We start from the raw sequence: 14995 nt of genomic DNA, 5'->3' as shown, positions 1-14995 counted from the left end.
GGTGAGGAGAGGGGGAGAGAAGAAAGAAGAGAGGTGAATAAATGAGGCTAGGTGGGGAGGGACGCTGCCACTGCTGCTGCCACTGCTGCTGCCACTGCTGCTGCTACTGCTGCTGCTGGTGTTTAAGATTACAGGGTGAGCTGAACTTTCAGATTAGATTAATCTGCTGGAAATGGGATTGGCCAACAGCCTTTCCTCTGGCAGGTAGGCAAGCAGGCAGGGAGGTGAGCTTAGTACCAAAGAGCCATGTGCCATGCCATGTGATACTTGAACCAATTGCATAAGAGCATGCTGTGCTTGCTGAGGTCATCACAATGCCGTCAACTCTGCGGGGTTCAAGCCAATTGTCACCATTTATGTCCACATGCAATCACCCTTCCAGTACACACCTATATGTGTGTGCACTAGCTTAAACTGCACAGTATCCATGCCTCCTTAATAATACCCCACAGGTTTATCCGGATATTAACGAAATATAACCCCTGTCTCGTAGCTCACCCACTTGCCCCTCACTTGTTTCATAAACTTGTGTTATTTCTTTCAACAGACAGGGAGTCGAACACACCGTGGAGCAGGATTTGGCACAGCTCAGATGTGTTGTTGAGCTGTGGTAGCAAGCAAATACAATAAGAGCCGGTCAACACTGTGCAGGTTTGGGCCTCATCAGCAATCATCAGGAGGAGAAAGTGAGGCCTCTCGTATGTTATTGTCATTATCAACTCCAGAGATGCGGCTCCAGGTCATATTAACTTGGACTTGTGGACTCACTGTTGATGACCAGCAACTTGAGCTCACAGAAAATAAACGACGAGAGACTTGAATTGAATTTGGAAGTTGAAGAAAGATATTAAATTAGAAAAAAAAGAAAAAAAAAAGAAAAAAAAAGTTCAGTACTGTCAAGACTCTCCGAGCGGGAACTGGGAAAGGCATCGTCATGACTGGCTGTCAGTCAACCTCCTCGCTACTGTATTTTTCGGCAAGAAGCTCTTGTTAGTCGTGACTCGTTACCTTTACACCCTCCCACAACCTACACTGTTCTTCAAGATGAATAAAAGGATAGGTAGAAGAAGAACTGGATCTATTTTTACAATTTGGGTTCTCCTCCTAATGTCGTTCACATGTCCAGGAAACTGGCCTGGCAGCCTGTGAGTTTAGGAAATCTATCTGCATGTTTGACTGTTTTATCTGGAGCCAGACTCAAGAGAGTACTGTAAACCTGCCAGAACGACACACTTAGACCTCGCTTACATATCCAGTGACGGAGGATCTCTGTGTTTGCTTTTAACTGGCCACGAGAGCCTGCTTGAGCTTATACGTCACTTTGAACAATTAGCATTAGTGTAGGAAGTCGCTGTAACATAAATACTACTCTGTCATCACAAGTGACTTAAGAAAGAAAAAAAAAAAAAGAAAAGAAGAAAAGCTGCTCCAGTTTGAATTGGCACTGTATTCATGTGATTAGGGACATCATACATTGTGAATAATAACTTGTAGTTATTCTCGGTTGCAATGCCTCTTTTGTTTTACCACTTGTGCTCAGAGGAAGGTTGGCGAGTTCTTGGTCTCTTGCTTTCACAGATATTTGTGGAAGTGTCATTCCCAGCTGAGACGGTTTACAAGTGAGTCATCAAGACCTTCTCTATCTAACCCCCGCCACCCCTATTTCTATCACACACATATGAATCTGCTGACCCATATACATAGTCTCAACATGATGCAAAAAATATTCATTACTTTGAATGAAAACTGGATAATAGCAGAAAGAAATGGAGGTAAAGAGGAAGAGAGAGAGTGAGAGAAAAGCCCTCCAGCCTCTTGTAAACATGCAGTAGCTTTAGAGGCTGTGCAACGCTCTCAGTGCCACTCTCTCAACAACGCTAATTATCAACCAAAGACATGCTAATTACATAGAGCTTTATTGCTAATGTAGCAGGCCTCTATGCCAGCCGCCCACACTGAGCTCCGCTCCCCTACCTCTGCCTCTCCTCCCACTACACCTTCAGGCACAGCGGCAACAGAGGGAGAGATGGAAGTATTTCTCTACACTTCTAAAGACAAGAGTCTTCTACAAATTTGAAATTAAACATATCAAATGTCACATTAAGGTCTTTATTGTTTCTCTGTGGGCAAACACATTTCATTTACATGCCTAAGTCCAGCCCTTCAGCTCGTTGTTAACCTCCTCCTGATCATCTCAACAGGAAGTTCGCTCTGCTCCAACCCCCCCAACTTGACAACCCACCCACGTTTCTGCACCTGTGACGTAGCCTAGCAGCAGCGCACAAGGCTCGGCAGGAGAGATCCAACCCCTGATCCATACACCCTCCTCCCATCCTTGCTAAACGTGCTGGTGTCAACCCTGTGGCCAATCCCGTTAGCACACTCAAGCTAAGGCTCAAGGCCTCTTCAGATCGATTTCTCCCGCTGCGAGTCGCTCAGAGAACACAGCGAACAGAGAACGCACAGAGCCCGAGTCCTCCAGGGATCTCTGGTGAAGGTAGAGCTCCACAGTTCTCTCCCCCCACTAGGCTTTTTACCGTCCTCCCCTGACACGGCTGTTTACACGTTAGCCATTCTCTGCTGGCTAATGGAGACACAGTTACATAGAGAGAGCTTCAAAGTAGGTAATTCTCATCAGGCACTTGCCGAAACATGTGACAACTCTCTTCATCTGGTTCAGCTGGGGCACAATGGCTCAGGGGCTTGGTGTGTGAAGGATAGGAGTGTTTATAATGCACACCGGGGGTATGATTTTGTGCCAAATGGGTTAATGTAAATGATAAAATGCATAGAGGATTATTTTTTATCCCCCCTGATTTACTTGGATACGGTTGATTTTGCACAAACTGTGGCAAATCATATGGATTTCCAATCAGACTAAGCTTTGGGGACTGAACATAGAAATAGCTTTGTTGATTATTTGATGTTTTACAGTTGAACAGCATTTTGTACTTTTAAAAAGAATACATGCTTTCAAAAGGATTCCCTCAACTATGTAAATAATTCAAAAAAGTCTCTATATTATCACATACCAGAAGGGAATAAGTGCATTGAAAAATACATTTAGCTGATTTATTTCTGCTTCTAAATACTGTCCATGATAATGCACCCAGTCCAATCCATTATCTTTGTTTACCTCATTAAGGTCAGCCATATGTTAAGTGGTGTATGATTTAACGTATGAGCTGCATTAACACAATACGTATTTGACTGCACCGAATGGCAGTGGTGACTGAGGAGGGCTAACGATAGCGTGTTGTTTTGTAATATATCTACGCTGCATTTTAAACATCCAAATGTTTTATATGAACAAAGAGGTAATTACATAAAGGGTTGCGATGATTCAAGGCCAAATAAAAAGCAGAACAGTTGATACAACTTTGTAAATTCATAAAGGTTTGCAGTCGGGGGCAGCGTACCATCTGGAATAGCACGAGAGTTCCTGGTGGTCCACCCGTGGATGGGCAACAAGCCCAGTAACACCAGTATGAAAAGATAAAAACATGTCCAGTGCTGTTTGATCAGTGTCTGCCGGATCCATAGGTGCATGTGTGGTAGGGAGAAACATTCATCACATCTTATTGCTCCTCACTTTTCTCTGGTACGTTCTGTCTTTTTTTTTTTTTTTTAAACACCGCGCTGACAATGACAGGTGTTCTGCATAATTTGTGAGCAAGTAGACCTAACAAATTAAGACCATGCTGGCTTTAGGTGTTGGTTTAATTACATACTGAGGATGCAAGAACAACGAAAACAAAGGGAGAACATATGGACACATTTGAAGAATTAATCTGCAAAACAATACAAGTAGTGTATTGCCTGTTATAAGATGCACAGACAATAAATGTGATGACGATACGCTTGAGTTCAGTTTTCTGAAAAGTATGTGAGGTATCTAATTGTTCCCCATTTTCACTTAAATAATAAGAAATGTAGTTGTGGCTATATGCTCTTGTGAATCATGAAATAAACAGTTTTTTGATGGTGAACCGAGGAAATTTGCAAGCGTAAATACATTTCATTTTAATGCAGTAGAAGTGTCATTGTTGATATGTGTAAAGTATATAATCAACAGGCAGATAAAAACTGGAACTACTGCATCATAATCAGTTGGAATGTACTTATTCATCAGGATTTTGTCAGACAGGCATAGCTGGATCAGCACGCGTGGTTTCCAGCTCCAGTGACAATGTTGCATAACAACTTCACGTTGAGAGCTTAAGGATCCTGGAGAGTGTCGGCGTCATTTCCTGCTTTATCTATGTGCCCACTGGCTCGCCGGCAGCTGTTTACAATTGCCAGGAGACACACTAGTGACATGTGTCCAAAGCAAGTCAGATCAACATCCTAGTTTAGGAGGCCCATCAGTGGTGACGGGCCTGGTGATTACGCACCCTTGGGTGTCTGAAGGGGCCAAATCAATGAGAGGTACCTTTTTATAATATACAAGTGCAGGCATTACAAGAATATTGAATAATTTGTGAAATTCTGCTTAAAAGAATCTTTATTATAGGAATTACATCATTAAGTCATTTCCTCCTCACCCTTATGTCGGTGGAAGCGTTCTAGTAATGTCCCAAACAAGTGAAGTGAATGGAGACTAATTTTCAAAAATAAAACAAAAACAACAGAACAGTGTATTAAAAACCATCAAGCTAAGTGTCCTGATCTGCATCAAACAGTTTGGTTAAAACCACAGCAGTTTTATTTGGATTTTTTTTTGGATTTTTTACCTTTTCTTGGTCTCCATTCACTTCAGTTTTGGGAAATTACTGGATTGTCTTTTTCCTGTGAAACTCCGGCTGTGTTTTGAGGACTGAAACACTCCACCTGACCTTCCATCAGAATGAGGGGGAGTAAATATGACCAAAGTTTCATTTCTTTTTTTAACCACCTATCCCTTTAATTTGTTGATACTCGAGATGAACCTTTTGGAAGCCTGGCAGACTATCTGAGCATTTATTTCTAACGCTATTTTAAATGTGACGCCAAAAAGAGAGAAGTACGGGTTGCAGGATGAGTCACAAATGCTGTCACCATCTGTCTGCTTGTGTGTTTGCATGCATGCGTGTGTGTGTAATCCAGTGCATCTGTGCGTGTGTGCCGTTCGTGGTTTTTCTTTTTTGTAACTTACCTCCACAATATCCGAGTTGGTCCTGCTCTCGTGGGGCTCGTTGTACTCGGTGTATTTCAGCAGGACCTTGTCCATGTCTGTGCTGGCGTACTGGAACAGCTTGTTGGTGCTATTGAAGATGATCAGGGCAATCTCACAGTCACACAGCACACTCAGCTCATAGGCCTTTTTCATCAGGCCGAACTTTCGCTTTGTAAATGTCACCTGGATCAAGAGAAGGAGATGGAGGGAAAAAAACAGAGGCTAATGATTAGTTGCGGTCGGAACAAAAGACAGTAGATGTCTATTCACATACAGTGTCACTGAATATGGCCTTTTCGAGGCACTGCTATAATCAAATCAACCTATTTTCTTATTTGTATTAATCATTTAATTATAACTGAGAAAAATCCCCCACTCGAGACCTTCATGCTGTAATGAGGGAAGAGCAACGTGTGACATAATAGGGGTGTTCTCATTGTATTATTGTCAGGGAGACAGCTTTAATGGAAAAGTGAAGTCTGCTGAAGGTTTAACAGCCCTTGACTGTAACAGTCCAACCACTATACCAGGAAAAAAAGACAAAAAAAGAAGCATTTAAGGAACTGAAAACACTCTGTCTCACAAAAATAACGGTTAAGAAGATCAGTTGTTTTTTTTTTTTAACATCAAAGCACACGGAGGGAACATGTCGGGCCAAAAATGCATCTATCTTAATTAAAAAAAAGGTTCTCACGGTGGCATTTACATGTCATGGTCATTATAACAATCGATTGATATAAATACTGTGTGTGAAGGTGTTTCTGAGGGGTGAAGTGACGCCAATGTGCTCAATTTAAACCACAAAATGTATCCTCTGATGGGGCCTTATTTCTTTGTCTCTGTGTGTGAGCTTGTGTGTGTGTGTGTGTTTGAGAGAGAGAGAGAGAGAGAGAGAGAGAGAAAGAGGGAGAGAGAGAGGCCAAACACAAGTGCCCACACTGTCAAAAAAGAACAGCCTCTGTTCCTCTATTGTTTGGATCAAAACTAGAGCAGTGAAAGTGAGTTAATTCCAGTGAGCTGCACCTGGTTTCTTTTTCAAGCCAGCTCTCTGGCTCTATGGGAAATTTATTTATTTATTTATTTTTAAAAAGTGCACTGCAAGCTCGCCTCTCTGGGCAACACTGCTTTATCTTTTTTTATAAATCAGCTTTCTTTTATTTTCTTCTGTGACTCTGTGTATTATTCACATTGGAGATGTGTTCTGACAAAGCTTTTTACAGAGACATGCTGCCAGAGCTCTGCTCAGCTGGCATGATCTCAGTTTGTTGATTAACTGCATGTTTGTCTATTCTCTTCTGACACTTAAGTGGGCCAAAAAATACAGAATGAAAACCTCCAAATACTTGGTTAATCATGCTCTGAACACAAAGATGATAACAGCAGTCTTATTAAATAAAGTGTGGTAGACCAGGCTAGTGCATGGATAGACTTGTGGAATAAATCTGCCCTTCACAATCTAGCTGCACAACTTTGAGAGCTGAAAGAGGAGATGGAGGTGGATGGATATTGATAGATCGTTTTGGATTTCGTGAAATCATATCTACCAGGATGCACCCGGGAAACTGAATATCAAAAGTCCCCTCCACCCTTTCTCCCTCTCTCTCCTTCGAGTGAGTAAAACTTGTGCGAACTGTTGTGTCCTGGGCCAGCATCTTTCCTGAAGGTTTTCGAGCAAAATCACCAAACCATGCTGGCAATCTGTCACAACCAGACGCTGCGTCTAAGTCCTGACAAACCTGTGTGTGTGTGTGTGTGTGTGTGTGTGTGTGTGTGTGTGTGTGTGTGTGTGTGTGTGTGTGTGTGTGTGTGCGCGCGCATGCGCGCAATGTAAGGATTTGTATCTTGGTACAAATGCGCATCTGATTTGGCGATGAGAAACAGCTCCCATGGGCTCTAAATACCATGCTGACATTTACACAATCACACTGAAATGTGAAACACATGAAAAAAAACAGCCTCTGTAAGACCAAAAGGCACTTTGAGACAATAAGATTAATCATCACAACCAAAACATGTTGCACGGTACACCACTCTAATAAAATCACACTGTACACAAGCATGTGCATGATGATGGGACTGCAGAACTGTAAGGTCAGAAAAGTACAGCCGACTCCGGTCCGTTATCACCCACGCACTTGATCGTCACTCTGCTGGAGCCATTAATGTTACAAAAGGTGGCACACAGAACATGTAGCACACTGGGTGCAAGTCCCAGAGTCCCAGAGCTGCTGGTCCCAAAGGGGACGTCCACTAGCGTGCTCAGATCGCTCTCATATTAGAGGTCCAATCATACACGTCAGCAAAACTCCAAGTAAACTTTAAGGTCAAAAGTAACTTGGAAGACTCCTATGTTTTTAATCTGGAGGGAAAAAAAAAAGAGAGACCAGTCAAAGCCACAATCAGAGTCATCTTGAGCTTCACACTTTAAATGAGGAACTGCACATTCCTTTGCCACATATTATAATTCACACACGACTCTAACAACGCCACGGGGAGAGAATGAGTGTGATTGTGAAAAAGCTTGAACTGACCACACAAATAACACCTAGATAAATATCACAGCACACCCCCACATCTCAATGTGACACATACATCCAAGCAAGCATGCCTAAGTGTACATGCTTGAACATACACACTCTAAAATACAGTCTTATGCCTGCGTGGATGGTGAGTACTGGTGCTATCATCACGTCAGATGTGACAATATCTACTCTGCTTCTAAGCTGTGCAATTTTTAGGTGCTCTGACACTCTGTCGTGACTTCACGAAGCTGTCATGTGACCCTGTTAGCCCATCAACAATTGAGCCGGTGATGTCACCACTGGACTTTCCAGTGCAAACTCAAAACAGCTTTCTCAGCCCACACAGCAGCTGTAAAACTGCATTCTGTGAGCTGCTACTCTGCTCTCTGAGTGGGTTAAAGCAGATGAAACACCTGACCCACTAATATTTGCAGCTTTCTCACACTGACAGGCCCTGGATGGCTTCTTCGGCTAGGAAAAAAGAACACTACTGATAACATAATAGAATTTATGGTGATTAAATGGTTTTGTCAGCAGATTTTTTTTTTTTTTTTTACTACATATCACTAATAATCTGTTTATAAGTATGTAAAAAAAGAAATAATTCTGGTGTATGGTCTTTTACATAACTTGGACATTACTTCCTTCACTGAATGTGAAGGACTTTTAAGTCAATGTGGGTGCAACCATTGTTTCCTTGGTCAGTGGGGGCTGTTAGACTCGAGAGAAAGTGTGATGTTAGAGCACATTTTCCACTACGTGTACTGTACTAAAATGGGACCAATGTGAGTGTGGGAGTGTCAACCCAACTTTTCACAGTAAAAAATAAAATAGTATTCTGTAGTAATATTAACACACACACACACACACACTCTCTCTTCTCTCTCTATCACACACACACACACACACACACACACACACACATTTTGTAGATGGTCAACTGTGGCATTTTTTTGTGTGAGTTCAGCAGACAGTTTTTCTCAGCCTGACACGCGTGTTCCTCCATGCATACACGTTCTTTAGTTTAAGTCTCAACATTCAGGCAATACAGTGTGTTCCGTATCTTTATTATATGTCTTGGAATCCTCTAAACTACACCTCACAACCTGCTAATTTGGGTTAAAAAGTGTGCGATTGTGATGGATAAAATATTAGAAACTCCTCCTATGAGCATAACCCAGGAGGGCTCCTCCTCAGCTCCATCTCATCTCAAGAGAGATTTTAATGCTTTCACGTACAAATGCAAAGTCAATAAACACCTAAACATGTAAAATATGACAGAGATGATGTCATATCCCCTGCCCATCAAGAGCAAATTTTTGTTGCCACTGCCACACAGTGTTTGCTCATGTGGGGATTTTTGCTCTCTTCATATTTAATTGAATGTATTAAAGAGTATGGTTGTAACCCCACTCTATTTGGAAAGCATTATCTGATAACTTCTGTTAATAGCCTGGGATAAACAGAGGGAGAGATAGTGGAAGATTCACTGCCTCATGGGTGAGAGGGGAGACAGAGGGGGGGGGGGGGTGGATGCACAGGAAGCACATTTGTATGCATTTCCTCTCATAACAGGAAGAGGCCAGTGGCTTCCCCTTCACAATGGCTTCGCTTCTGCTTCCCACCTCCTGCCTGCTTCCCTGGGGGGAGGGGGTGGTGTGTGGTGGTGGTGGTGGTGGTGGGGGGGGGAGGTGGAGAGAAGCACCAAAAACTACTGGTTAGCAAACCAAACATGGCGTGAGGCGAGCCGAGACCCCCCCCCCCCCACACACACACACACAAACACACACACACGTCAGTCAGTCAAGGAGCAGCACAGTTTGTCTTGAGACAAACACTTATCCCATTGTCAGGGGCCAAGCAGGAAGACACAGGCTTACGCAAAAGGAATAAGAGGAGCCCAGGACCTGGGTCTGAACTCTGCCTCACAGCCAAGGAAGCTGCTAAGAGGGGCATTATGACAAAGGAAGCTTTGTCCCACCTCTAATATATGCCATGCTCCTCTCTCCTCAGAACCCCCATTATCATCCTTGTCTGAGTGCTGTCATGATACAGTAGAAAAGGAGGCCGCAGAAGTCTGAATCCAGCCGAACTGAACGAAAAAGTCCACTTAGAGTCATTAAAAGCTAACTGGTAGAAGTGATTGAGAGCGCTATATCAGTTATGCCAATTTTAGCTCCAGGTGTCTCAAAATACACACCAGTTTGGATTGTTCTTCTTGCCAGAGCGAGTAATTACATTTCAGTACTGAACTATAAAGGCTGGCTCTCTTCCTTCTCTGTATGTTCCTGTTTATGCTGAAAAGCCGCAACTGGGAAAGGATATACCCACTGGCTAAAAAAAACCCCTGGATGTTACATAGCAAGGCCCAACTTAGTGGCCAGAATGACAAAAATAACTTGTTGTCATTCATCTGCGGTGAATAAACTTTGTCATAGCACTACAGCTGAAATTGGACTGTATCATTTTCACTTTTTTTAACCATGAAGTTTTGTCTTACATTGAACAGACCGTTTTAAATGTATTTTTTACACAGACACTATGTTTGCATTGAATTACTTTTGTGATGTCGGCTGCATGAAATTAACCCCACTTTTCTCTGAATTGAGTCTCAGGTTTTGAGGAAATGGAGAAAAGACCTAAATAAAATACAGATTAAGAGCCAGATTTCATGTGAGATCAAAAATAATTTAAATGAAAGTTGAACAGTTTCAGATTGTTTTCTCAAATTTGGGGGAATTTTATATAATCTGATTGTCGTATGCTGTAGGTCTTTGGTATTTGTTTTTTCTAAACTCATGGTCATTATTTTTTTAAACTTAGGTGACGATCAATTCCTAACAAAGGAGAGGAAGCTACACATGAACCATTAAGACCTTCTGTTGCACACGAGAGATGTGAGGAAATTAGATCGTGAGGTGAGAGAGCGTAATTAACCATGTGAAGAAGGTTTGGATGAGAAACAAATCAAGAACTAAGTCGAGAAGGCAAAGGAGAATAAATACAGAGAAGGCGGGAGCTTGGTGAACCTGTTCAGGTGAGGTGAATATATGACAGGATGAGTGCCACTGGTAGGGAAGTGGGAAACAGGGAATTAGAGGAGGGGTGCAGGGGTGAGGAGCTACCCTGTGGGCCTCATTATTTTCCTGCTGTTAATTTCACTCGCACATTTTCTCACCCTAGTGCTGTTGATTGGAGAGAGTACTGCTTTGTCGTGGAGACAAGGCCCCTTATAGCAGCTGCAGTTGTAGGGGGAGAGGGGAGGACATGCAAGATGACATATAGTGTGTTTTTCTATCCTCTTAAAGCCAAATATATACTTCTGTGTTTGGGGGAGTTGAGAGATAAAGTTGTTTTACTTCCTGTCACTGACCTGATCCATGTTTAACCTTTGGCCCTAGGTCCCTTCCCCTTTGGAGCCCATATGTCACCCCCTAGCACACACACACACACATACAAGTCACCCTAAATGAAGCCCACTGTGTGTACTGGCTGGAGAGGTAACACTAATTAGAGCCAACTGCAGTCAATTAGTCCCCAAGACCTCGTCTAGAGAATTTGATATTTAGGCTTACATGTGTTTACAAGCATTTATTTGTCGACATTAAATGCATCTATGTAAGTGTCTGAGTTTAATCTGCAGCGTCTCAAATCTATGTGTGGGCACACACACACACACACACACACACACACACACACACACACACACACACACACACACCTGTATCGTGTACTGTAGGAGTGTGTGTCGATGTGCTGGGGCAAGAGAGTCTGCTTTCTGTGTGCAGTCCATGAGTTTATGGCACAGGGGGCTCTTTCATGTGCCCGAGGCTGGGAGAGGGTCTGAGTGGTCAGGGGGCTTGGAGCCAGTGCTCACACACTGCTGTCCACTGTCCAGAGCTCTGGGCAGCCAGTCAACACCAGGGAGGCCTGGCCCTTCTGCCCCTGCTCTAGGGAAGTGTTTCGGGGCCTGGGGTGGCAGCCCAAAGTGGCCGCCCAGAGAGAGCCAGGCCCTGTGCCCGCTGTGATGCTGCCACTGCAGGGAGGGCAGGGATGGGGGGTCAGAGTAGCGCTGTAGGTGGCACACTGGTGCTGACAGAAACACACATTTTTGACATTTCCTCAAAGGTTGTAGTATGAAAGACGAGTGCAGACAGGTAATATTCTGGAAATTTAAATAAGGTCGTTATCATTTTTGGACAGAGATGATTTTTGTGGCGGCGCGGTGGTGCAGTGGTCAGCACTGTCGCCTCAAAGCAAGAAGGTTCCGGGTTTGAGACCCGGCTCGGGCACGGGATCTCTCTGTGTGGAGTCTGCATGTTCTCCCTGTTCCTGCGTGGGTTCTCTCCGGTACTCTGGCTTCCTCCCACAGTCCAAAGACATCAAGAGGGGACCAGGTTAATCCAGACTCTAAACTGACCATAAATGTGGCTGAGAGTGTGAATGGTTGTCTGTCTACATGCGTTGGCCCTGCCTTGGGCTGGCGACCCGTCCAGGGTGAAACCTGCCTCTCGCCTGAAGGCTGCTGAGAAAGGCTCCACCCCCACCCCCCGCAACCCTTAACAGGATAAGTGGTAGAAAATGGATGGATGGATGATTATTGGCCCATGTTCTGACTGTCAAATTGATTGTTAGATAGCATTAAACTTACAATCCCAATTTGCGAAACACAGAAGAGCTTAAAGAGGACAGAAACACTATTTAAACATATGTAATAGGCGAGCAGTACAAGTATGTGAGGAATGTGATTTTGGAAGCAACACTATACAAACTCCACTGGTGTTTATTTGGCTTGGGCTCTGGGACATTTTCTCATAGAGGAAGTGAAAATATGCAAAACCAAAGCTTCCGTATTTTTTTCTTTCTGTTTTTTAAGAAGAAAATATAAGTATTTCTCCCAGTCTTGTGATGCACTGTACGCCTCTACAAATGCGGTGATGTCATTTATTTAGGCCCCAGGGTGAATGACATGTGATTTTATGACATCATATCAGCCGGATTCATTATTTGACTACAGCAACAACCAAATAAGTAATCTATCACTTTGGAGATCAAAACAACAAAATCTAGTGGTATATTGATTCGTCTTTCCCTGAACCCTTTCTCTCCCCTGCCTCCTCTCGCTGTAAGTAAAGCCCGGATATCTCAGGCATCGATTCCCTTCAGGTGTCCTTCCTGTCTCCCTCTTTCCCTCCTTATCCTCCGGAGCCGGATTGCCTGGTGCGACCGGCGGGTCCAGTCTAAGGTGGGACGAGAGAGAAGGGCTGAGATAACAGTAAGGAGGAAGTGTGGGTGCTGCTGCAACATGATAGCTTTAGTCTTCAACTAAAACTCTGTGACCTCCTCCTCTTCTCTCTCTGTCTCTCTCTCTGTCTGTCTTTCAATGACAAAACAGAAATCTCATCCCATACCATTTTGTGCTGGTTTTACAAACCTCTTCCCATGTAGCTCCTGCACCCTTCTTTCTAAAGTGTCACAAACATGACACATGATAACTGGACGTTTCTTCTTTATCTCAGGTGCACTCCCACTCCCTTGTTTTGTCACTTGCAATCACACTCGTCCGGATCACTCGCGACGGGGGTTAAAATCTGCTTCACTCGCTTGTTCAGTAATGCCCAATCGATACCTGGAGCTGCTTTACATTGTGTTGCTCTACAAATGACTGCGCTTGATAAAGCCCACCGTGAAAAACTGATGAAAAGCATTACTGTGTCAAACTTGTGACGCACGATTAAGACGTGGTGAAAGCAATGAAGGGGGCCCGTGTGTAGATAAAGTGCCTGTGTTTGACCTGTGGTCCAGGGGCCACGTTAGCAGCGTATGGATCCAATTGGGGCTGCCAGGAAGCTGACAGAGTGTCAGTGGTCACTTGTGCCACAGGAAGTGATCGATTGAGGGCCTCGAGGGCGGTGAGAGAGCTCAGTCTTTATCTATTTCCTGCCACAGACTTGAATGTCTGCTTGACTCATGTTGTGCACTATTTATTATGTCTCTTTCAAGTAAAGCTAGCGGTAAAAAAGAGCCACTCAAAGATTCAATATATTTGTCCCACCTGATGTATTTATCCTCCATCTACTACTAGTAGCGCTCAAGAACATTTCAGCATTTGTCTCCTAGGTTGTCATTAATCTCCACCCTGCAGCAACGTTAGACCATATCTGTGTTTGGTTATTTGTTTGCTCTCTCCCACCCTGCCTCACCGTCCCACCACTCTCTGCTGGGAATATTCCACTGCTCGTGAGCTAAACAGGGTGGCATGGTGTGAGAGGTTGGGTGTGTGAAGGGTGCTAAAGTTGTGTGTCAGCCGGAGAGCCAGCAGTGATATACAGAATTAAAAATATTCTAATGCAAATCCTCTTTAAGAGAAAACGGCCCCACTTTGGTTTGGCGTATTGGGGGTAACAAACCTGCTGTTGTAAACCAAAGAAACACTTCCGCCCAAAGCAATAACTGCATCCACCTCTCTGTCACCCCCCCCCCCCCCCCCCACAGTTCATATTGGCCAGACTCTCAGAAGACCTTCATTGTTGAGGGCCGTGTATGGGATACAAGGTGTTTCTCCCTCCTACCCCTCTCCCCCTCCCCCCACCCTCACACTCATCCATCCTCCCATCCCCCCAGAGACTCACCTGTCTGTTGCGTTCATCCATAATCCGCGTGATCTGAATCTTTTTCCTCCCCATCGTCCCCGTCTCTTTCTTTCTCTCCTCTTTCTAAAGAACTTTATTCTTTCTCTTTCTTCTTCTTCTTCTTTCTCTTCCCTCTTCTGTTCTTCCTTTATCTGTCTTTTTTTCCCTGCTTTCTATGTTTTTCCAATCAACTCAAAGATTCCAGCATCTGTACCTGCAAGAAAAGAAAAGGGGGGAGGTAGAGAAGAGGATAAGCATTAAATGAAATGAAATATGGCAAAATACTGAGAGAGAAAAAAATTATTAAAGTGGCATCATGGCAGCCACAAGGGAGGGTGAAGAAAGACAAAGAATCTGTCAACAATGTTGTGAGAACTGCTGTGTTTTTCACTGTCGATATCATGCAAATCAGTTTTTGCATTTTTTTTTCTCCCAAGCACCGACTATGAGAGGAGACAGCGCTGTCAGGATCTCGCCTCGTTCACAGAGAGTTTGACAGTGTTTTGGAAGTGCCGCTAACTTAAACGCTCTAATCACCAACACTGTAACATTACCTCGAGAATGAGAAATACATTTTGTTTCTTCCCACGAAACTTCACTGTATTGACAAAGGAACTGGCAGACTTGCTCTGCTCTATCTGGAGCTCTTCTCCAAAATGGCAGATGTGAGTTGCAGGATGGAATAC

The 14995-nt window shown here is 43.7% G+C and overlaps 1 protein-coding gene across 12 annotated transcripts in view; it reads right to left on the bottom strand.

The window, feature by feature from the left end:
* Positions 1–14995, bottom strand: part of mef2cb (myocyte enhancer factor 2cb) — a 59475-nt gene that overhangs the window by 23989 nt on the left and 20491 nt on the right. For all 12 annotated transcript variants that reach the window (XM_086205948.1, XM_086205947.1, XM_086205949.1 and 9 more), the window contains exons 2-3: positions 14310–14523; positions 5135–5338 (exon numbers count right to left, since the gene is read on the bottom strand). In XM_086205948.1, coding sequence (XP_086062074.1) covers positions 5135–5338; positions 14310–14363 — 258 coding nt within the window. In that variant the 5' untranslated portion in view covers positions 14364–14523. The remainder of the gene's footprint in view (positions 1–5134; positions 5339–14309; positions 14524–14995) is intronic.

Source organism: Aulostomus chinensis, chromosome 6 (assembly GCF_037954235.1).
Source record: "Aulostomus chinensis isolate RoL2024-O1b breed Wild chromosome 6, RoL_Achi_v1.0, whole genome shotgun sequence".
NCBI lineage: Eukaryota > Metazoa > Chordata > Actinopteri > Syngnathiformes > Aulostomidae > Aulostomus > Aulostomus chinensis.
This window is presented reverse-complemented; position numbering and strand designations above follow the sequence as displayed.